Genomic DNA, 24,807 nt, shown 5'->3' on the forward strand with positions numbered 1-24,807 from the left:
AAAATAATTAGTCTTCATCACTTGCATTTACACTTTGTAAAGCTTTGGTTTGGTAACACTTTGCGCATGGAAAAATCGAGTGGTCAAGACAAATGTGACAACTACATGTCTCACAAATGTACTAATGGATGGACTGAGGCACCTCCATTTCAGTATCCGAAGAGGTGGAGCCTGCATCATTTTCTTCCTCATCAATCAAATGCAACTAAGTCTTCCTCATCCAACTTTTAGAATAATAAACTAGCTATATCCTCGTCTGTTAGTTGTTTATTCATGATTAAACTGAAAAAAACAATAAAATAGGATAATGTAATGTACGAACTAATATTATTTAACGCCAAATTCCAATAATTATAAGAAAAAAGAAAAATAAATACATACAAAATAAAGTCACGCCGTATGCCTGGTGGGGTCTGTGGGACCCGCACGCACTTTAAACACGTCCTTTTACGCTCGTAGCTCGCCTCGGGCTCGGGCTGAGGAAGGGGGTGGAGGGCATTCCACGGTTAGTAACGGCCAGCTACTAAAAACGGTGAGGCGCGAAATTCAAATTTAAACGAACTACAACGGTTCGCGCGTTGGTGTGGGTCTGACAGACCCTACCAGGCATGCCAAGGGTTAATCAAAGAAAATCATATTATCTAATTGAACTGTTTTAACTGTTTTAGGTTTTTACATATTTTCAGTAAAATAATTGACTACATAGTCACAATACTTATTTCAGAATGTTTAAACTATTTGAAATGTGGCCATTCGGCTCCACTCTTGATACATATTATAAATGCCCAGTACTTGGGAATCCCATACATAAAACAGTAAAATAGTTTAAACAAATAAACTTCCTAGATTTATATTATCAGTTTTAGTACATACATAGATTGTTCTTCTTTAGGTGATCACCGCATTAAGTGACCCATCTGCTCAGTTAGGTGCTCTTTTATTTAAAAAAAAGCAGATGGGCCTAAAAAATATATTATTACTAGCAGCCCGCCCCGGCTTCGCCCGTGGTACATATGAAAAATAGATGTTGGCCGATTCTCAGACTTACCCGATATGCACAGAAAATTTCATGAGAATCGGTCCACCCGTTTCGGAGGAGTATGCAGACTAACATTGTGACACGAGAATTTTATATATAAGATATAAGAATGTATAAGAAGAAGATGACAATCCCGTTCATCACAGTTGACTGCTGAGCAGTAATAAATAGTTAATCTACGCTGCTGAACCCACATTATTATTGAAAGTACCTTGTGGACGTGGTACCTACTTTGTGGCTTTAGTGGCTTTACCATAAGCTCACTTCTGCATTTACAAATTACAATCTGTGACACAGAGAAAGTTTATATTTTATCTTTGCAATTTTAAACTTGTCATTGATTCGCAATTGATTGGTTCGTCAATTATTGTCACTTGACATTTACAAAACTCGCTGTCAAGCAAAACTCGAGTGTCACTAGTGTCAGTGTCAGTACAAAATTTCTACCGTGAATCGCCGTCGATTTGTGGCTCGTGAAATTGAGATTTATTATTAATCATCACTCTTCAGAGAGAACTTGTCCTAGTGGTAACGTGTAATAAATTCGTATAAACTTAAATACCATCTTTAAAAATGGAAGAAGAAAATGTAAAATTATTTACCCGCGAAGAGCTGAAGTGTCGGAATAGTCGCGAAGATTGCATACTTATAATCCACAACGGTGTTTACGACGTCACTCAGTTTTTAGAAGAGGTATGTACCAATCATGTGAATACAAATACTAGTTCCGTCGTTAAACATTGGGGTCAAGTTAACCTTAGTTTAAATTAGGTTATAAACGTAGACCGTATCACGTTTGTAAAACAACAAAGAGCCTGAACTTATTTGAAACGAATTATCGTAGTATTAAAGAAATAAAATGTTAGAAACCCCTACAATTATAAGAAATGTGAAAGTTTGAATCAATTATTGAAATACTATTTCTCCATGTTATTGTCTGCGGGTGACACCGCGGGGCACAGCGTATATTAATTTATGAAAATCATAAAATATTCTAAAAAATAAATGCATATTCGAATGTTAGACTTTGAACATTGCTGATATATAATATTAAATTCCGGTTTTATTATTTATTAACATATAAATTACTAATGCTGTAGGTATAAATATATATTTTATTTAAGAACATGAAGATACTGAATTTGAGTAAATAATGTGAATTTTTTTTCCTCATAATATCTATGAAATTTTTGGACAGATTAGGCAAAGTTTTATTTTTGCAGCTGATATAGGTATGTCTACTTTATTAGAAGAAATTGTTATGCTACAGGCTTCCTTATTCATCTCATTCCTGCAATTATATTTTTATGTACATATTTGTCACAGCTGAAAATCTGTAATAATAAAAGAGTTATGGTTTCTTTGAGTTTCAGTAAAAGGTAGCAGTTTCCAATAGCTAGCCAATATTACAATTATTACTCAATAGGTACCATTTAAAAATGGTGATAACATTGGCCATCCGCAAGATGTAGAATGTGTCTCTTTAAATTGCAATATCTCAGTAATGGTAACTCTTCAGAAATAAATCACGACAACCATTTTTGGCTTTATAAGAAAAATCTCAATTTTCAACCTAATTTTGACCCCTAATTACTTTTTGCACACACAGGATTGATTGGATTTTGAAAACTTTATTTTTTTTATGGTACACCACAACAATCAACATTTGACATTATTATTATGTTTCTCTCCATAATACACGGGTACCACCAGAAGGAAGGTACCCGGTCCTTTGGGAGGCTTACGTGGGGACACAGGTCCAACACGCAGAGGCCCTTTAGAGAATTTTAATGTGTTGTGGGACACATTTGACATTATTATTATTTGACCATTATTTTAATGATAATTTGACTGGATTATATAAATGGCCATGTCTAGTTTCCATACAATTTTGTTTTAGTTCATTTAATCTATTAATAAATATTAAATAGTATGTGTTCAAAAATTTGATCCATTCAATTTTCATATAAACTTAACACAGGTCTTGTTCTAAACTCAAAAGTCACATAATTTTAAATTAATAAATAAACCTATTTTGTAATTAAATAAAACTAATGGTTTCATTGCATTAGCATATATTATTAGATTAATCACTTTGAACTTTAACTAGATCAGTATTCTACTAAGTAAGTATTATATATTCATTATTGTAATTGTTTCATAACAAATACTTGTTTTTGTGTCATCTATAATAATTATACTGTAAACCCTTTGCTTTTGTAAATATAAAGTTTCTAAAAGCTAAGGTCATAGAATTTAAATATATATATTATTATTAGGTCAAGGATAGAGGTTTCAACTGTCAAGTAAATAAGTTTTTATATGATAAATTGTTAAACTAATACTGCATGCAGCATTTCTTTCTCAATTCTACAATTAAGGATCCAAGTCCTAATAAACAAATGTGAGTAACAATGTAATCTATGCTAATATAATAAAGCTGAAAAATGTGTTTGTTTGTTTGAACATGCTTATCTCAGGAACTATTGGTCCGATTTGACTAGTAGTTTCCGATTTATCAAGGAAGGCTATAGACTATATATCATCATGCTAAGACCAACAGGAGCAGAGCCACACAGGTGAAACCGCAGAGCGCAGCTAGTAGAAAGACAATGTTGCTTACAAAATATATGTTATATTTAAAATTTGTTTATAATTAGGACCCAACTTCCCTATTTTGTGCTTCAGAAAATTACAAATTCTTCTTTCCATTACCAAATAACGTATATTTCCTCATATTATGTTCATTAACTCATAATAATTATTCTAATGTGTATGTATTTTATGATTCCTTGTACCTGATTATAAAATAGTTAAACAGGATGGATTTTTAAGACACCTCAGTATGGGCAGGTACCTTAACATTTTCTTAGAAATATTTTCCTGTAGCTATTATGCTTCAGGAAAATGTTCCTAGGAGATCATCATAACTTTTAAAATATTCTGAACTGCATTCACAAATATTGAAAAAAATTGGTTGTCTGTAAAGTTGGTTTACTGACGATAGTTGAACGTGACAACGGCCTATTGTGCTTCTTTGTCGCTCCTTCCGCGCTCTCGCTTGCACTTCAAGCCTACATGGAACGCCTCAGAGCGAGGTAACGCCGCATTAGTCATGTTTTTTCGTGCGTGCAGCCGGCTATCGAATTATAAGACGTTGTCACGTCAAAAAAAAATTAAGGTCCACAAAACAAAAATTCTAAAATACCGAAAAAATATTGTAAATTGTCAATCCTATTTCATTTATTTTGTAGCAATTTTTAAGTAAATCTGTAAATAACTTCCTGCCAAAGTAAAGGAAAAAGGACCTATATCCACTGAACATATTCCGTTATGATAAAATTTTATATGAAAATGAGGAAAAGTGTCTTTAATCCTCATAAATAATTCATAACACGCACATTATTATATTCCGTGTTTAATAAGTCGGTATGCAGGAATAAAGGCATCTTTAGAATGCTCGCTAGGAATTTCATTAGAGCGCGTCTGACGGCATCTATTTACCCCATTATATTGACCCACCCTATCGCCACCCATCGCGTCGCTTTTCAAATCAATTGACGGTACGTGTTTTGCGTGGTTGAATGTATTTAGAATCACTACATAGTATAAAACAAAGTCGCTTTCTCTGTCCCTATGTCCCTTTGTGTGCTTAAATCTTTAAAACTGATTTTGATGCAGTTTTTTTTAATAGATAAAGTGATTCAAGGAAGGTTTTAGTATATAATTTATTAGTTTTTACTTTTTAGACAAAGCGGGCGAAGCCGCGGGCGGTAAGCTAGTATAGTATAAACGCAATAACACGTGTATTTATTGATTTGTACGTAGGTGGTGGTAAAAAATATTCAAAAATTGCATAACTTCAACCCTTATGATAAATGTAGAAGATGTAATTATGTAGTTACATAGTTTTTAACTGACACAGATTTTTCACACAATACAAATAGTCCGTTTTCTTATGGGCATGCTTGTATGGAAAGGTATACATTTTTGAGTAAAGCAATGAAATTTGGTACGAATGTTGTACTCGTCCACCTAAGCCCAAATCGCCTGGTAGCCAGTGTCTACTTCCCGGCAGAAGGGAGGGAGGGGGGGTTATAGAACAGAGCGCCCGGCGCTCGGAAAAAAAATTCTGGCGGATTCATTTGGCCCTTTGAGTCGAGTTTGGTGTCGTTATCAGGTAACTAGATGATGCCCGATTCATTCCCCATACCAGTTTTTTAGGGTTCCCTAGCAAAATATGTCACAATCTTTAAAATAATAAACTTTTGGCAGTGGCAAAATCCAAACAAACCAGTATATCTTTATATTTTTTTTATCAAATTTGGTTTATAAAAAAATACTGTCTGAAAGTCCATTTCATGCAGATTATAAAAACATTAACATGTAACATATATCTTACCATTTTCAATGTGAAATAAATTATAGAAAGTACAGGAACGTTCGTCAGCGCAGCGTAAGGGACGGCTAATAGACCCGAAAAATAAGCAATAACATAAAACAAAAACCAGTCAAGTGCGAGTCTGACTCGCCCATCGAGTGTTTCGTACTTATTTGTCCTATACCATGTTATCTTGTCTGGTAGGACCTGGTTAACTGATACACACACACTTTCGTCTTTATAATATTAGTGTGATTTTTAATCATCTTTAAATTATAAATGAAGTCAGGTAACATTGTTAAAAATAAAGATATACAATAATAGAACGTTTTTGTATTAATAATAATGACAACCACCTCCACAATTACATAATTCGATACATTTGAGCTGGCGTATAAAACACTTCTTCAAATCTGGAATTGCAAGATTTCACGCACCGACATCTTATCAATTCAAAGCTTCTCTTTTCTTTTTATTTGAGATGGGCAAGGAATTTTTTGATTTTTTTAGGTCCCTAAATATATACCTACAGTCTGTAAAACTGCCCTTAAGGTGTGTTGTTTAAGGGCAGCTTCTGTATGGGAGGCAAATTTTCGATTTGCCTGTCCGTTTTTGTTAAAAAATTGTTTGCGACCCTCATTTACTGTCACAGCGGGGTACAATGTGAAAAACAAACATGTACCTACTTATAATAATTATAAAAATATAAGTTCTGGATAAGAGTATCCTTAAAATATCGTGACCGTCCTTACCTATCATGCATTGTAATCACAAACTTTTCAATTTCACTGTCTGCTTATTTGCCACTGTAAGTGCTTCAAATGCTCGTGTGACATTCGGATATGCGGTATGCCTTCCATACCTCAAATGCATGTAACATATATCTTACCATTTTCAATGTGAAATAAATTATAGTAAGTACAGGAACGTTCGTCTTTTCTGTACTAGCCATATCAGTCGATTGTTCTTGACATTATTTTGGCTACTACTACTATATCGTGTGTTCCAAAGCTAGAAGGTCTAAAAGAACTATAGGTACACCTGCATTTGAAGTATGGAAGGCATATCCGAATGTCACACGAGGATTTGAAGCACTTTACAGTGGCAAATATGCAGACAGTGAAATTGAAAAGTTTGTGATTACAATGCATGATAGGTAAGGACGGTCACGATATTTTAAAGATACTCTTATACAGAACTTATATTTTTTTATAATTATTATAAGTACATGTTTGTTTTTCACATTGTACCCCGCTGTGACAGTAAATGAGGGTCGCAAACAAATTTTTCACAAAAACGGACAGGCAAATCGAAAATTTGCCTCCCACAGAAGCTGCCCTTAAACAACACACCTTAAGGGCAGTTTTACAGGCTGTAGGTATATATTTAGGGATCTAAAAAAATCAAAATATTCCTTGCCCATCTGAAATAAAAAGAAAAGAGAAGCTTTGAATTGACAAGATGTCGGTGCGTGAAATCTTGCAATTCCAGATTGAAGTGTTTTATACGCCAGCTCAAATGTACCGAATTATGTAATTGTGGAGGTGGTTGTCATTATTATTAATACAAAAACGTTCTATTATTATATATCTTTATTTTTAACAATGTTACCTGACTTCATTTATAATTTAAAGATGATTAAAAATCACACTAATATTATAAAGACGAAAGTGTGTGTGTATCAGTTAACCAGGTCCTACCAGACAAGATAACATGGTATAGGACAAATAAGTACGAAACACTCGATGGGCGAGTCAGACTCGCACTTGAATGTTTTTTTGTTTTATGTTATTGCTTATTTTTCGGGTCTATTAGCCGTCCCTTACGCTGCGCTGACGAACGTTCCTGAACTTTCTATAATTTATTTCACATTGAAAATGGTAAGATATATGTTACATGTTAATGTTTTTATAATCTGCATGAATTGGCCTTTCAGACAGTATTTTTTTATAAACCAAGTTTGATACAAAAATATAAAGATATACTGGTTTGTTTGGATTTTGCCACTGCCAAAAGTTTATTATTTTAAAGATTGTGACATATTTTGCTAGGGAACCCTAACAAACTGGTATGAGGAATGAATCGGGCATCATCTAGTTACCTGATAACGACACCAAACTCGACTCAAAGGGCCAAATGAATCCGCCAGAATTTTTTTTCCGAGCGCCGGGCGCTCTGTTCTATAACCCCCCCTCCCTCCCTTCTGCCGGGGAGTAGACACTGGCTACCAGGCGATTTGGGCTTAGGTGGACGAGTACAACATTCGTACCAAATGGCATTGCTTTACTCAAAAATGTATACCTTTTCCCATAAGAAAACGGACTAAAATGTAAAAATATGGATGAGTTGTAAATAGGGTCTTGATTAAGTCTTCAATTTGTATTAGGTAACAATGCTTGCAATAACCGAGACATGATTTCATCAAGGTCTATACTCAGACACACTTGATTGACCGTTTGTGACTGCCACCCTTGTTATCAAATATAAATGATTTATATCACGGTTCTAAGATATAATACTTCCTGTTATGAATCGGGAATATCCCTTCTGGTCTGAAATGTAATGGTGATAACTGATTGCAGATTGAGGATATTATTAAGAAAATAAACAGACACGAGCTTAGCTTAAAATTAATTTAAGGATGTTAAAATTAAAAATAGTTTGGAAAATCCAAAAGTGCACGCCTCATAATTTTTTTTAATAATTATTTATTAATTATTATTTTTGTTTATTTAATAACAATTAAACCACATCGAATCAGACCCTCAAAAATGAAAGGGTTCTATTCCTGAGCATACTCAAGCGTAAGAGAAAAAAAAAAGACTCGATTAGTAAAGTATTTCGGTCGCTATCGTGTTAACAAGAAAATCCTCCGCACATACAGACACACGGACGTCCAAGACAGAGCTTTTTTAAACTGTTTTTTAACTAGTTTAAATAACAAAAATGACATCAAAAATATTATGAATGTTAAAAATAGTGTTTTTTCTTAATATGTGTGTGTATGTATTATCTTACAAGTGCAATGTATGATACATAAAGACATTTTAAGTTTGAAAAATCAGATGTTTTGCGCGAAGTGACAGTAGTACCCACCTCAACGCTTCGCTTATGAGGCGTGCAAAAAAGACTGAATGTAACTACGCCTGAACTATGTAATAGATATATTTGTATAAGCATGAATTACCTACCTACCTATATTAATTTGGTGTGCGAATGGATAGACCGTACATATAAACGTATCTATTCAATATTATTTCTGACATCACGAAAATTTAATTATATTGATAAGAGCACTCGCGTAGGCCATTTCAAGTACTTAATATCGAATTCGACAGTCATGGTGATAATGGCTGAGGCAAAAATAATAAACTTTGTACCTATATTTTAATATATCCTTCATCTCGCTCTGTGTTACACAATAGTGACGATACTTCTGGGCAGTTTAAAAGTCAGTCAAGCCAACAATAAATCGATTTGAATTTAGCTTGATCTTCATCAAGGTAAACCGTAAAAGATTGGTATCAAAAAAGTAAAACTATATCTTTCATTTTCAACCTACAAGTAGATCGTACTCACATGTAGACTGTAGAGGCATTCAGTACATTGACGAAATAGGTATTTAATATGTTTACTTTAAAGGTATATATTAAAATTGAATAAGAAAATAAAATTGTGTACTTACTTAAGGTTGGGGTCAAACTTTGAACTCGACCTCCATTATGATTTATCCTCCAAGGCCGGGCTGACGAACAGATAAAAACTACTATTCAATAAGAAGCGAGTTACAGCTTTTAGCGTTGACATGAGAGGAGCGGATTGCAAAATTTCCATTTGCATATAAGTTAATGTATTCATCATTATGAGCCCATAATATTCCCACTAGTGGGACACGTCGCACGGGCCTTCAATAAGCGTAAATGGATTAAAATTTACAAATTACTATATTAAATTCTATGTTAATTTATAGATCCTCTGTAAAATTCTAGTACCTGTGGTCGTCAAGAACTTTTACGCCAAAAATAGATAAATTACGGAAATAAGTAATGTGTTAATATTACGAAATGCAAAATCGCTTGCGCGTATCGATGTGAACATGGACGATACTTCCCCAAACGTAAAACTCATTTCAATGAAATATTTCTTTCGTTCTTTTAATATAATTTATTATCTCATATTGATGACCTATAAAAGTAAAAATATGAATTTAATATTATCTTCTATTCGTCTTAACGACATACTAGTGACCTACTTAACCTAAATTTTTTTAGGCCCATAAATATAGTTTACATCTATTTTTTGTATCAATGTAACCAATAAAAAATATCTAATCAAAAAAGTAAACCAGAATATGTAAATAAATCGTTATACCACATATCGCAGACTTTGGATGTCCCATGTTCCTACTACCAAATCATATTATCGCTCCAATTCCGCCCCGATGATGTTCGAGTAACAAACTTGACCTACTTCTAAACCCATAGTAAGTTAAACTAAGATTAGCTCAAACAACGAATGGTTATGTCTACAGCACCCTGGTGGTTTGGAGGTGCTCATGGAGCTGGCCGGCAAGGAAGCCACCGAGCCCTTCGAAGACGTCAGCCACAGTTCTGATGCAAGGTATGAAAAGAAACGTCATTGAATGCAGATAATTTTAGCATTTTTATGTAAATTAGTTGCGCGTACATTCGTCACTTCGCGCTAATTAACGACGCACATATTTGTCCGAATTCGTAAATAATGATGACAATGACAATGTAATTTTTGATTCGGTCATCTTCATTGCTTATTTGAAGGTGGCCTTGGTTTTTTGTTTTGGTGATAATATTCATAATTACTTTTCAAACTTATTTGGTGTTACCAACTCACATTTTTATTTCTCCTTGTAACAAACGCTAGGTTCTGGTTTCGATTCCCGTTCTTTGAAAAGTATACGACAACATTCAATGTTGATGTTGAGAAACAAATACTGGTAGAGATAGGCGACCAGTTGCAGAAAAAGATGCATTTGCATTTGTAAAATGCACCTGCCAGTTGCCGCAGTTTCTCATTTGGGAACCATTTCTCCATTAGATAATGTAAATACCTCTTCGATCATAACACGAGTACGGCACGGTTCGCGATCGGCAGATAAGAGTGAATCAACATGTGACGCTCGCATGTTACAGCAATTACACTTTGTTACGTAACAATGTTATAGATCAATTGTATTAAATGTCACTCACACAGCTTGACCGGTTGTATCTATGCTAATAAGTAATTGATTCTAAAAAAGTTTTTATGTTTGGATGGAGGTCGTAGATATTGATAATTTCTGAAACTGGTGGGCCTATTTTAAGTCTTCATTTTTGAAAAACACCTTTTGTCATCAGTATTTACTAAAATATATAAATAGTACAGTATGCGTAAACAGGAAAACTTAATAGCGCATACGGAGCCGCGGTCGTCATCTTATCTGTAATGGGTATCAATTACCTATCATACTATATGTATTTCAGCATGAAGTCTAGGATTTCAAATGTATAAGTGCATGCTCAATTTATATATTATTATTCCGAACAGAGCGTTGATGAAGAAATACAAAATCGGCGAGCTGGTGGAGGCGGACCGCACGCAGACCAAGGCGGCCTTCTCGCCGCAGTGGAGCAACGACCAGCCGCAAGAGCAGGGCAAGTGCGTAATCGCGTAGACCTCTAAACTCATATATCTATCCATCTAGCCCTTAGAAAACAACACAATATCTTCGCAAGACTTAGTTCGTAGTCACAGACTCTCACCGGGTTTCATTTCGTATCGTGTCTGTTTTGCAATTGTGTAGCTTTAGTCATTTAACAATTAAGTAGGTGCTTCCAAAACATTGTCACAAATAACATAGATGTAGTTCGTTATAGTTACCATTTTATAGTGTGATTCTTAAATGTAGATTTGTGATTTAAGCTATCTTTGTATACCCAATATTGTAGGCTTCGGTACTTATGTGCACACTTTACGATCCTTTTTCCTTTTAAAGAACAGTGAACACGTCCTTTCTCGACGAACGTAGATTAACGAATGAAGATCTGATTTTAATGCGAATCTTCCGAGTACCCGCACTCATTTAAGATCTGCAACATATATTACCAGTGCATCTGGTGATTTCTACGATCATTCCACTTGTATAGTACCAGCACTACCTAGCTAGCTAGCACTAGCACATGGTTCTGTGTATATTTATTTGCTCATTAAGTACTTAAACGAGACCAAAAACTGTACAAACTTGTGATTTTTCAAGATCTGTTATTTAAGCTTTTTATATGTATATTTTGTAACCTTATTGGAATGGATTTATTTTTATATTAAGTATAAGTATATTATATTCTATTTATTTAAGACATTTATGGAAAATAGCTTCCTCATTATTGTGTCCTGTGATAATATCGCTAATCTCATCGAGTGAAGGCCGAAAAAGTTAAAAAGTCTGCAGAATTAAGTTCGAGCGACTTTTGCGTCCTTTTATTTATCCGTCTCTTGCCCAGTCAAAGGGAATAAATATAACACTTGTTAATACCTACATAATGATTAAAGTGCTCCCATTTTTTCCCCTATCCAGTGTTCTCCCCATAGCAATTGATAACAACTTATAACACTATAAACAAATTCATTATTTTACTTCTGACCTTAATGCATAAAAGGACCTGCTTTCATAATATTCATTATTTTTTGGAATATGTAAAAAGATTTTTTTTTTCTATTGAATAGGTCCATTAAACCCAGACATAACTTTACGGTCTTCGCCACACCGACAACTTATTTATATTTTATATAGTTTAAAGTAGAATAATATATTGCGGTTATTTATTTATGTAATCCACGGTGCTTCCTTTGTGTACCTAATGTATGGTTAAGTATATGTTTGTAATTGTTCTCGAATAAAGCGTATATTTAAATATGCGGTTTGTTATTTCCATTCTGTTTCCTCTATTAACACAGATCCATGTGCTTGTGTGTGTGTAATATCAAATATGTATCAGTCATCGGTCTGCCCATGCTCATACTTTGGGCATATGTTTGGAAGTTGTGAGAACCAAAAGTGAAGCTTTATGATCCTTACAAAAATAAACGGCGGGGGCACACGATGCGTTGCGGCGGCGGTCCGGCGCCGGAGCGGTGTCGTTGCGTCGTCTTACATAGAAATATCTGTGGCATGTCACACGATGCGCTCCGGCGCCGCACCGGACTTGCAACCACCGAGACGAGGCGGGGAGGGGTGAATGCGATGCGACGCCGGAGCGGCACCGCTCAGTTGTTTTGCGTCACAAGAGGAGACACGCTCGCTTTTCATTAACAGACTGTCCAACGCTGCTACGGCGCCGCTGCGACAAAACAACGTTACGGCGCCGCACCGCTCGTGTGCCCACTGACACGGTGAAATCTTTGCGGTGCGGCGCCGCAACGCATCGTGTGCCCCCGCCGTTACGTAACGATAAATCTGCAGAACACACACAGTATTCTTTGTCAAGGCTGTCGCATAAGTCATGGCAGTGAAACTATATTTGTTGCATAATTTAATCAACAGCTAATACAACTTAACGACAATAATATGCTTAATGAAATGTCATTAAGAAAACACTTAAATGCTATCTTGTATATTTATGGGCATAATTATCGTAAAAATAGCTACATAATTCAATTCATTTCATGCCTTAAATATTATAGTAGATCAGCAACCAATTCGATGGAATTGAAATAAATTGCACGCCTCATAAGCGAAGCGTTGAGGTGGGTACTACTGTCACTTCGCGCAAAACATCTGATTTTTCAAACTTAAAATGTCTTTATGTATCATACATTGCACTTGTAAGATAATACATACACACACATATTAAGAAAAAACACTATTTTTAACGTTCATGATATTTTAGATGTCATTTTTGTTATTTAAACTAGTTAAAAAACAGTTTAAAAAAGTTCTGTCTTGGACGTCCGTGTGTCTGTATGTGCGGATCCTTTTTCTTGTTAACACGATAGCGACCGAAATACTTTACTAATCGAGTCTTTTTTTTTCTCTTACGCTTGAGTATGCTCAGGAATAGAACCCTTTCATTTTTCAGGGTCTGATTCGATGTGGTTTAATTGTTATTAAATAAACAAAAATAATAATTAATAAATATTTATTAAAAAAAAATTATGAGGCGTGCACTTTTGGATTTTCCAAATTATTTTATTATTTCTACTTACTTTGAGAAATGAATAAACCTTTATCAAAAGTATTGTTTTTAACACAAGATAGATCAAAGGTAGGACTCGAAATAAGAGTATCGATTCAAAAATTATTCAAAGATAATAAATATAATCCTAGTTTAAAGTCCGCCTGACACTTAGCTGCATTCTGCAGACTAGAATAACTAACAGAACAAAATATGTAAACTAAATAAAATACATACAATGTACAAATTCCTCATTCAGAATCTTACTAGGTACTTAGATATTACACATATTTTAAGATAATTCAAAAACGATATTGTCATTCTAAAAACCTCAGGATTGCTAGGTACTTCTTAAATTAAAACTGCACCTACTCGCTATTATTTTTCTTATATTATTTGTCTTAGGGTCATCATGTCTTTGAAAAATTATTGAATAGGTAGGTACATATCTGAAAAAGAATAACCTAAGGAAAATTATAAAATATAATCCTCTATTGATACTTTTTCCTGATTAGCTCCTGATCTGATAAGCTGATGATCTTGGACAAGTGGACTTATTTTGAAGTACTCGATCATTTCATGCTTTGATATTTTATTAGGTTCAAAGTTCTTAACTGTTTAATGAATGACGTTTCCATGCCAAATATTAGCTAGTCACGGCTAAGTAAATACATAGTAAAAAAGTTGACTTGATCACTGTTTACTTTGAAAGGCGATTTTAAAACGAAATATTGAACGAATAGTGCTGCTGTAATGGACCGGAGAAATATACACTGGCACTCACAAAATTTCTGCAAAAATAAAGTATTCCTTAATATAAGTTTCATGCCAGTTAGGACCTTCTCAATTATAAATAGTCGTCCTATAGGCGATATATGGATATTTTCAATTATGTACTATAATATTACAAATAGTCAATAATTTACCTACATTCGTATTATAAAAATGTTATACCTAGAAGGGGTCTTCAAATTGGATTGCAGTTGTTACTTGTTATACCGAGGTAAATACTAAAATAACAACCATTAGTATGAGATAGGGCAGCTAATTTCAATTTATTCTTCGCTTAGAACATGAATATTTAGATTACTAGATTTCCGCCCGCGGCTTCGCCCGCGTTTTCAAAGGAAAACCCGCATAGTTCCCGTCCCCCTGGCATTTCCGGGATAAAACCTATCCTATGTGTTAATCCAACTTACCCTCTATATGTGTGCTAAATTTCATTATTATCTGTTCAGAAGTATTTGCGTGAAAGAGTAATAAACACACACACACACATCCTCACAAACTTTTGCATATTTATAATACATATTAGTAGAAATAAAATTACTAGTAACAATAATCTAAATATTGTTACCGGTTTATGGTAATTTTTATTACTTAAATATTGATACTGTACGGGCTATCCGTACTTGGATAAAACTTAGAGCGATAAAATGTAAATGTGTAGGTAAGTGTAACAATTAAGAATATTATTCGCCACGTTTTTTCCAATAAGTATTAACTTTGAACAAAAATTATTGAAAAATAAACACGTTAAGAGAATATTTCTTATTATAGGTAGATATGTATTGTGCAAATTTTATTTTATACAATGGTGATAAATATAAATTTATAAATGATCATAATTCAATATTCATACGTAATCGAAATACATACGTATTATAAATTTTTACTGCACCTGTAATGGCAGGTGGCCATGGCCTTCCGCCTTCGCGATGTAAGCCTAGCCACGGGTGTCACCGTCAAGTGTAATCGCGATTATAGTGGCTGGAGGTAACAAGATTATTGTGCACGCGTTTTATAATATAAACAAAATTTAACTTTAAAATATTGCTTTACCTTATTTGGAAAGTGAAATGAAAAACTTCCGGCACTCGAGCTATTCAAAAATACTCTAGATTTATCTAAATAATATTTTTTTCTGTTGTTGCCCTTCTACTTGTTAAGTAAGTATTTGAATTTAGTTGAAAGACAAAATATATATTCTCAATAGTCCGAATGAGAACACTGTCTTTGTAGTAAATATAAAATTATTTCAAGCAAGCGTATATAATATAGGTACAGGAAAACTAACAATTGAAGAAATTAAAAAAAGAAAATATTCGGTGACAACCACTGCACTGCAGTCTGCATGCATTCACATTTATTTAAGAAAAATATTGAAATTGTTGTTTGCAATTTAGTTATCTAGTTGCTTTACTTGGTATTTTAAAATAGAAAAGAGTCCAATAACCAGTTAGTAACAGTACTTACCAATATGCCCAAATATGCTTTTCATTTATTTTCAATGTATTGGAACTTGGAGGTCAATTATTTTCGAAGTGATACATCTGTACGGCTAATATAAATAAATCAATAATATTCGAGACGTAGGACACTTCCGACAAGGTCACATTGTTTATTTTGGTCGTCTTGTCCATTTCCTAAAATAAAAAATAACATGAATTTATCATGTCATCGAGCGGTTCAAGGGAACGGCTTCCACTACGGAAGTCAACTGTAGCGAATAACTTACCTCCTTATGAAATGCTGATATGCAATTCATTATTCCACCGGCTAGCAGCTAGTGTATTTAAAACCACCTTGGTATCATTTGTAATATAATTGTTATAGTTAGATGTAATGTCACCTGATATTGTTATTTTTTTTTTTTTTTTTATTCTTTATTTTTCAAGGGACTTTGTCGCTTAGCGACCACGTCGTCCCGTAAATTCCATTAACAATCAACACTTAAATATAAAAAATATAAGTACAAACTACAGTAAACAATGCAATCAATTTTGTAATCCAACATCGGTCAGTCTGACCAGCACCCGCACCTCTGCCGACGAGGGACAAGTGAGAATGCTGTTCACACAACCGACATTGTTAATACAGCGGAAGACATTATTTTGTTGTCTAAATTGCGCGTTCCGAACACACTCCAAGAGAATATGCTGCACATCTTCTACAATACCACAATCATTACACAACGGAGAATCGGCTTTCTGCATTAGATGTGCAAACTTATTCGATGGAATATGTCCCGAACGTAATCTTAAAATAGTTGTCAACGTCCTCCTATCGCATACAATCTCATCAAGCCATGGGTACCGAGGTACATGTGGTTGGATTGTTCTGTGCCAAATTCCTTTCTCCCGCGATCGTTCATCAAAATATTCCTGCCAATCGGATAGACATTTATCCCTCACATATTTAAAATGATCCGAGTACAATGGAGCGACCTCCAAGGGTACCCCATCTATTGCTGCTTGTTTGGCTAATAAATCAACCTCATCGTTCTCTTTGAGCTGAATATGAGAAGGGATCCATTGTAAGATTACTTCCTTATTACTAGCTTTTAAGTTCAAAATTAACTCTAAAATTTTATAGGCAATCGGTACTCCTCTCACTTGAGAGGCACAGCGAGCCAAATGTTGCAATGAGCTTTTAGAGTCAGTTAAAATGACAAAATGTCCGAAATTTAAAGATTGAATATAAGCCAAAGCTTCCGCGATAGCAATCAATTCCATATGCATAATGGATATCTCTGAATCAACTTTGAACTTAAGGCTGCATCCAAGAAATGAATCCAACACGGCCGCACCACCACTACTTGCGCATTTAGAGCCATCAGTGTAAATTTTATGATGTGCTCCATATTTATTAAGGATGAATTGGGAACAAATAGCCTCAAGAGTACGATGATGGTAAGTGCGTTTGGCACGATCTACTGACGGGATGGTATCTGAAATAAAATCCTGAACATTAATATTACTAACCCAAGTGTCCATCGAGAACATCTCAAGTCGACCACAACTCTGTAAACTCAACGAAGATAATCCGGCTTGCGATCGAACAAGAAGGGGAAGCTTTTTATTATTCCAATACCTTGATCGACTCAGTGAAAACAGTTCATTTAGCGCCGTAGTTGCTAAACTATTTTTACACGACCTACACTTTAGCCAAAACTTCCCCGCCAGATACCTTCTTCGAATAAACAGAGGAGGAAGACAAAGGTCATTCTCCATAACATGAATAGGGGTACTACGTATATAGCCACCTATTACACGCAAAGCCTGGTTTTGAACTTTATCCAATTTGAGCAATGTACTTTTAGCTGCATTATCATATAAAAAACAAGCGAAATCTATTCGGCTACGAATGAGAGAAATATAAAGCCGTCTTATATGTTTTTGATGAATCCCCCAACCGGGGCCAGCCAATACTTTCAGAATATTAATATGCCTAGACACTTTAACAACCATCTCCTCTATGTGTTTTTTCCATCTTAAAGAACAATCCAACCACATGCCCAAATATTTGACTTCATTCACTACAGGTAACAAATCGTTATCAAAACTTAAATCTACTAACGTTCTATTAGTTCCCCTTTTGGACACACACACTTTACTTTTTGAAGTTGAAATTGAAAGACCCAAACCATTTAGAAAATCAATAAAAATGTTTCCCGCTGATTGCACATCCTGTACAGCACGAAACAAATTTTTATTTGACGCAAATAGAACAAAATCATCGGCATATTGAGACATTTTAACACTCTGAATATTTTTACAAATTTGATACGTGGCAACGTTAAAAAGCAATGGTGAAATTGGGTCGCCTTGAGCTAAGCCCCGTCCGGTAGATCTCGTCACAACTCCACCCTCAGCTTCAATCCTGAGACGCCTTTCACTTAAATACGACCAAAGATAATTACAAATTTTTGACCCGGCTTCTACCTCATCTAAAGTTTTTAACAAAGCACTTATATCCAAGTTATCATAGGCACTTTTGATATCAAAGAAACAGGCTACAGTTGCAGCGCCTGTTGAAAAACTGGATTGAATATGAGACACAAGAAATGTAAGACTGTCAAAACAACCGCGAGAACGACGGAAACCAACAACACTATGGGAGAAAAGATCATTCGATTCAAAATGCCATTCTAGCCTTTTATTTAGAATTGAATGGAAAATTTTACAAATGCACGATAATAAAGCGATAGGACGAAATGCAGGCGGAGTATTGACTTCGCAGTTAGGTTTAGGAATAGGAATTATCTTTGCTGTACGCCATTGGGAGGGCACAAAACCAGTTAATAAAAAGGCATTGTATAATTGAAGTAATAAAAGCTTCCCCACCATCGGTAAGTGTCGCATCATTGAAAATGAAATGTCATCACACCCCGGGGCAGTATCCGATTTTTTAATAGAATTATTTAGTTCTTGAATAGTTATTGCTGATTCTAGTTTAGTATTCCTGGACGAAAAGGTAGGTTGTGCAGGGCACACATACATAGGCGCTAGATTTACAAGTAAAGCCTCCGCCCTATCTTTACTTACCATGTATCCAGTCGATCTAACATGATGCCCTTTAAGCCACTTCATTTTACGCCACATGTCCGAAGATGAGGTGGAGTGATCAATAGAAGTACAAAAGCGCTGCCAAGATTTATTCTTTGCGATCCGAATAATTTTTTGAGCATTAGAAATCTTTTCTTTGAGTACATCTAGATTTGCAGGAGAAGGACATCTTCTAAAAATTGACAGAGCTAAACGACGTTCAGCAACCGCCTTTGAAACTTCTGCATTCCAGTAGGGTTTAGGTTTAAATTTATCACAAAAGAATTGGGGAATTTTCTTATACGGAATTAGTCTATCAGCAGCAGATACCAAAGTATGTTCAAATAAATCATAAAAGTCTTGTAAATTTGAGGGAACATTAAAGTTATTAAATGATTGTTCTAAAAATAAAGTATAGGCATCCCAATCACAATTATTGAAATTCCTACGTTTAATAAACGATCGTCTATCATATGTGGACGATGACAGCTTTATAATTAAATGGTCACTTCCCAATGACTCGTTAGTGACTTTCCAAGAAAACAAAGTTGCCAAATCTGTAGAGACAAAAGATATATCAGGAGTGGATTGTTGTAGAACACCATCAACGAGCCGCAATCTTGTGAAGTTTCCATTGTTTAGGTAAATAAAATTATTATCTATCGATGCGTTCAGAACCTGTGCCCCTCTTTGATCAGATTTATAAGACCAACCAACATGGTGTGCATTAAAATCACCCAGAATTAAAGTTTTACCACCGAAACCAGAAAACACATAATCCCAATCATTTTGAGAAGTCGGGACAGTAGATGGGCAATAAACACTCAAAATATGCTCAATATGCCGACAATTAAGAATTTTAATATGCAACAATTCAATACCAACATTCGAACTTTGATGACTACTATAGATACACTTAACAGACTTATGCGTGAGAATAGCTACTCCACCATAACCATCTATTCTATCGGAGCGAAAAATGTTATAATCTGTTATTCTCAAATCAGACTCACGCATAAGCCATGTCTCGCTTAACACAGCAATATGAATTTTTTCATGATTAAGTAAAGATTCCAAACTAATGAGCTTAGGGCGTAAACTTTGGCAATTCCATTGTATAATATTAATAATGCTAACTCGATCGTCATCATCCATTATTTTTTAATGACTCAAATAAATCTTCAATTGAAAAACTACTCACTACCTTAGATATAATCCACTGCGTGCACATTGTAACTATCTGATGAATTTTCTCGTCAAGTGATTGTTTACTAAATGCGACATTACACAACTTGGCCAAGAGGCGAAAGAAACTTAATCCTTCCACCAGTTCCTTTCTACCTTCCTCACTTAGTCTCGAAGGCTGTGGCTGTTGTTGTCTTTGAGGTGTGTGGTCTTGGATATCCATTTGTGCTGAAGATATATCCTCCATCGAGGGAAATGGCGTATCCCGTCCAGACATGGCATTTTTCTGTCTCCTTTGCTTCCGGCGGATACCAATATTTCTCGATGCAGCTGGCTGGGGGGTAGCAAACAGATGAGACATTAGATGTTCATTTTTTTCACCCACAACATCTTGATTCTCCATAGTGTCAGGTAAAATAGGGGGGGTAGGTTCGGGTAGTTCTACAGGTAATGGGCTAGGAGGCACGTAAATAGTAAGCGCTTTTTTATAGGTACAGTTAAATTCTGACATTATCTCTCGTAATCTTCTTTCTTTTTTAAACACCGGACAAATTTTTTGTAGTGCCATGTGGTTACCAGAACAGTTAACACAACAGAATGATGTAACTGTACAGTTTTCATGGTTTTTAGCACACTTAGGGCAAACAACTTTCTTAAAAGGGCACACCAAACGCCTATGGCCAAACTTCCAACATCGAGAGCACTGTGTGACAGAAAAAACATAAGGATCCACATTGATACGTAAGCCATAAATGGATACATGACTGGGAAGAGCTGACCCTTTAAAACACAGTCGGATAGCTTCGCACTTCTCCCAAGAACTCACACCCTTGTCATTAAAATTTCTCTGATTTAATCTCTTTGCAGAAATTAATTCGATGTTGCTTGATATATTACGCAATAATTCCTCCTCAGAAACATCCAATTCAATATTTTTAATCACTCCATATGACATCCCCACCTCAGATGACCTTTGACATTTCCATCCCAAATCTTCAAAAGCCTTGCACTCGACAAAACGCTTTGCAAATCTCTCCTCCTCGAATGTAATGCTCATTTTATATTGTAATAAATATTTAATACGACATATACCGCCAATCTTATTTTCGCTGAATAAGCGAGCTAATGTGAACTGTTTAGGTAACACAGAACTGCTTGTGACAATTACTTCAATTTTTTCCTCCAACTCGTTTATGCTGCCTGCACGTACAACTTTACGCTTTCTAGAAACAATATTCCAATCCTCCTCCGACGAATTCTCCTCCCGAATCCTCGACCTCTTCCTATTCACATCCTCCGTTCCCATATCTAATACATCACCGCTTTCAATAATACGTTCCTCCGATCCGCTTACATTAATCTCCGCAATATCAACTCCACCAGCTTCGCCCGTATTGTCTAAGTCATACGGCTCGTTTTCCATAGTGCGCTGACTCGACCCGGCCGCGGGTCGAGCCGTGCAAAGAAGTACGTACGAAGATAAGATAAGACAAAGCTAGTACAAACACAACCAATCAGAAGGAATGCGAATGCACAACTATGTGATATTGTTATTATCACCTGATTTTGTAACATGATGCAATAAATAAATTGATACCCAGTAGTATCATATCGTGATTCGTGAGCTACACTAAAATTAACACTTTACCATCACTTTATACTATATTTACAGACATAATAGACACACTAGTCACTACTCACTACACAATACACATGCTTGTATAGATTCTAAAAGGAAGGTACACGTGTTCGACATTCTCAAAGTACCCGCAACAATGTAGAAACAGAATAAAAATTATATTACTTACTCTGCGTACAATAAAATTGTCAGTATTGTATTGTTATGTATCTTGACATAGTAATACTAGAGTCTAGAATTAAAACAGAGGTCCAATCCTGATTTATATGCATATTTCATTTATTTATTAAAAAAAATATAATACGCACAATAGATCATAATCTTGTTACTTTAATACATGAAAGAGCATCAGACACCTCAGACTTAGAAAACCATACTACAACGGTTTTAAACTTCAACGAGATTAAAGTATAGAAGAAAATAGAAATAGGTTTATCTCGTTGTCGCGTTTGTTTTTTTTACTTACCTAATTTATTTTCCAATCTAAGTGAATCTTTTACTATGAAGATAGACAATTAGATAAACAAATACCTATGTATTTTTGAAGTGAAGTAGCAATACCGTCACGTCTGCGTCATGTAGTAAGGCGACGATTTTGTTATATTTAAATATTGCCTAAGAAGTTTCACTTCTGACTCGTGTGCTCGGCACACCCGCTCTTTTTTATTTGTTAACAACGGATCGATGTGTTTGTAAATGAAAACCGAGACAGTAGAAAAATTGTAAACAAAGAAAATTATCATAATACATTGCTGCAGGTGTAGGAGATATTTGTAATATTGAATGCTAATCCACAACCCGAATGTTTCAGCTCATGGAGTTCCTGGGCGATCCCCCTGCTGCTGGGCGTGGCGGCCACCGTGCTGTACCGGTACCTCTTCTTGTAGTCACCACTCGACCCTGCTCCATACAACACATGAGTACACGCATGTACCAGTGCACACTTATGTATGGACTCGATCCTCTGTGAGGATCAACTAGGTTTAGTTACTAAATAAAGTTCATAGTGACATGGTAATTCGATTGACAATCTTTGCCACGTTGCTATGGTTACGCGCAAACATACCTAAAAGTAACCGTTGTGCGGTTTTCAATATTTGCCACTTTTTACTTTCCTATCGTGCTATCTCTTTTACACGCACTGTATGTACAGATTGTTATTTCATTTTGTATAGCTAAATTTGAGATCTATTCCAAAGTACTAAGGACTATTGTCTAATGGGACAAATTACAAATACCTATGTAAGTGCTGCGTCTTTCCAAACTATACAAGGCCAGTACGCAACGGTGTGAAACTAATCACGTATAGTTTGGAAATAACTTTTTTACAAAGTTCTTCCAATCTATACAACAGCAGTACGCAAATACTTGCAAATACTCGCGTATACTTTGTAGTGAAGTAAGTATGAATAGCGCTCCAAAACATACAGCGCCAGTACGCATGCGGACTAATCGTGTATGTTTCGGAGTAAGCGCGGCGTCTTTCCATTGCTCGCGTTTATATTATTGTATTGCTGTTTTGAAATCTATTATTAAAATGCATGTGTATTGTGTATATAATGTTGCGTACTGATCGTATATTTTTTGTATCGAGGATGCTTGTGTCTTCGTTCCCGACTATACTGCACGACTTACAATTGACAATAGTGCTAAAATGTAAGAATCTAATAAGTCCAGAAGAAGACGGTTGCGAGGCGACAGGAGCCCCGCGAAGCGGGGCTCCTATTTTTGTGTAGTTAAAAAAAACACGAACCTAACCTAACCCATAGGTAACCCTTATATCTGTTACCTATTTATTTTTTAAGCTTACCTAATAATATTTTTATTCCATATTTTACTGAATCAATCAAGAAGAATAAAAGTAGATAGATATAGCTGTACAAGTCTTTGATTGCCTATATATTTATTATTTCGCTCAAGCGTAAGTGGTGTTAGCTATATTTAGTTATACATATTTTGCGTACTGATCGTGTATAGTTTGGAAAGAAGAAGCAAGCATCCGCTTTACAAAGTATACACGATCAGTACGCAAAATTCGTGTATAAATTGTAATAACAAACTTAAAAACAGCATTACAAAGTATACACGAGCAGTTTCCTATGGTTGCGTTCTGGCTATGTATAGTTTGGAAATACGCGTAAGTGCTGAATGTTAACTGTAATTATGTGTAGGTAGTACATAATATTATTTATATTATGTGCTATGACCGTTTACAAAACAAATTCATAACATTTTGCGATGATCTATAGATATATATTTAATGTGAGTGACTTAGGCAATAATGTTTGTAGTGTGCAGAGTAGGACGGCAATATTATTAGAATATCGATGCATACTTTAGTAAGTAGGAAACTACGATATTTCTGTCACCTTCATTCTATGTGTATGAAAATAGCTGCAGGAAAATTCACATGAAAACTAAAGTCATTCTAGTTTTGTATAATTTGAAAAATAATGCATACGTTTTTTGCTATGTATTCTGCACATTTTATAGCTTTATGGTCTCTGAGCAAATGACTAATGAAGATTGTTATTAAATTATTGTTACTTTGGTGTGTTTGTAGCTAAGCATTTGCAAAATATGTAATAGATTTCTTTCACTAATTATGTATATTGTTTACGTCCGTAATATTATACATTTACGGTCTTTTAGGTTGAAAGATATAGGAATTAAAAGTTTTAAAACAAATTCGTTCATAGACGAAATGTGGCTATGATACGTGATTTAATGAATCTGTAACAAACTATTTATTTTAAGAGAAAATAATTTAACCAATTCCGCATTGGTAGAAATTATATCTATAGTGAACCATTATTTATTCAGGATCGTCAATCAATTGTTCATTCACATAGTTTCAAAGCAATACATGTTATAACAATGTATTTATTTCCGCTTATAGCACACCACAAATGACTGATATTTAATATTTAAAATAAGTAGATTACCTGTTAACTTAAGCTTTTTAACATTTCCAATAACATATCTGTTTTTTTTTTTTGAGAATGCAATTTTATGAAATAGTAATAATAGACTACAGGCCCATGTTGAAA

General features: G+C 34.9%; 1 protein-coding gene across 1 annotated transcript; it reads left to right on the forward strand.

The window, feature by feature from the left end:
• The first annotated feature begins 1,457 nt into the window (after positions 1–1,457).
• LOC149489297 (cytochrome b5-like) lies at positions 1,458–23,776 on the forward strand. Its single transcript, XM_089711699.1, has 4 exons — positions 1,458–1,732; positions 9,952–10,040; positions 10,983–11,093; positions 22,569–23,776. The coding sequence occupies exons 1-4, from the start codon at positions 1,613–1,615 to the stop codon at positions 22,642–22,644; spliced, it is 396 nt and encodes a 131-aa protein (XP_089567825.1). The 5' UTR covers positions 1,458–1,612; the 3' UTR covers positions 22,645–23,776.
• The last annotated feature ends 1,031 nt before the right edge of the window (positions 23,777–24,807 follow it).

Source organism: Colias philodice, chromosome 3 (genome assembly GCF_061535455.1).
Source record: "Colias philodice isolate Cphi_HAF_F1 chromosome 3, ilColPhil1 Martin Lab GWU primary, whole genome shotgun sequence".
Taxonomy (NCBI): Eukaryota; Metazoa; Arthropoda; class Insecta; order Lepidoptera; family Pieridae; genus Colias; species Colias philodice.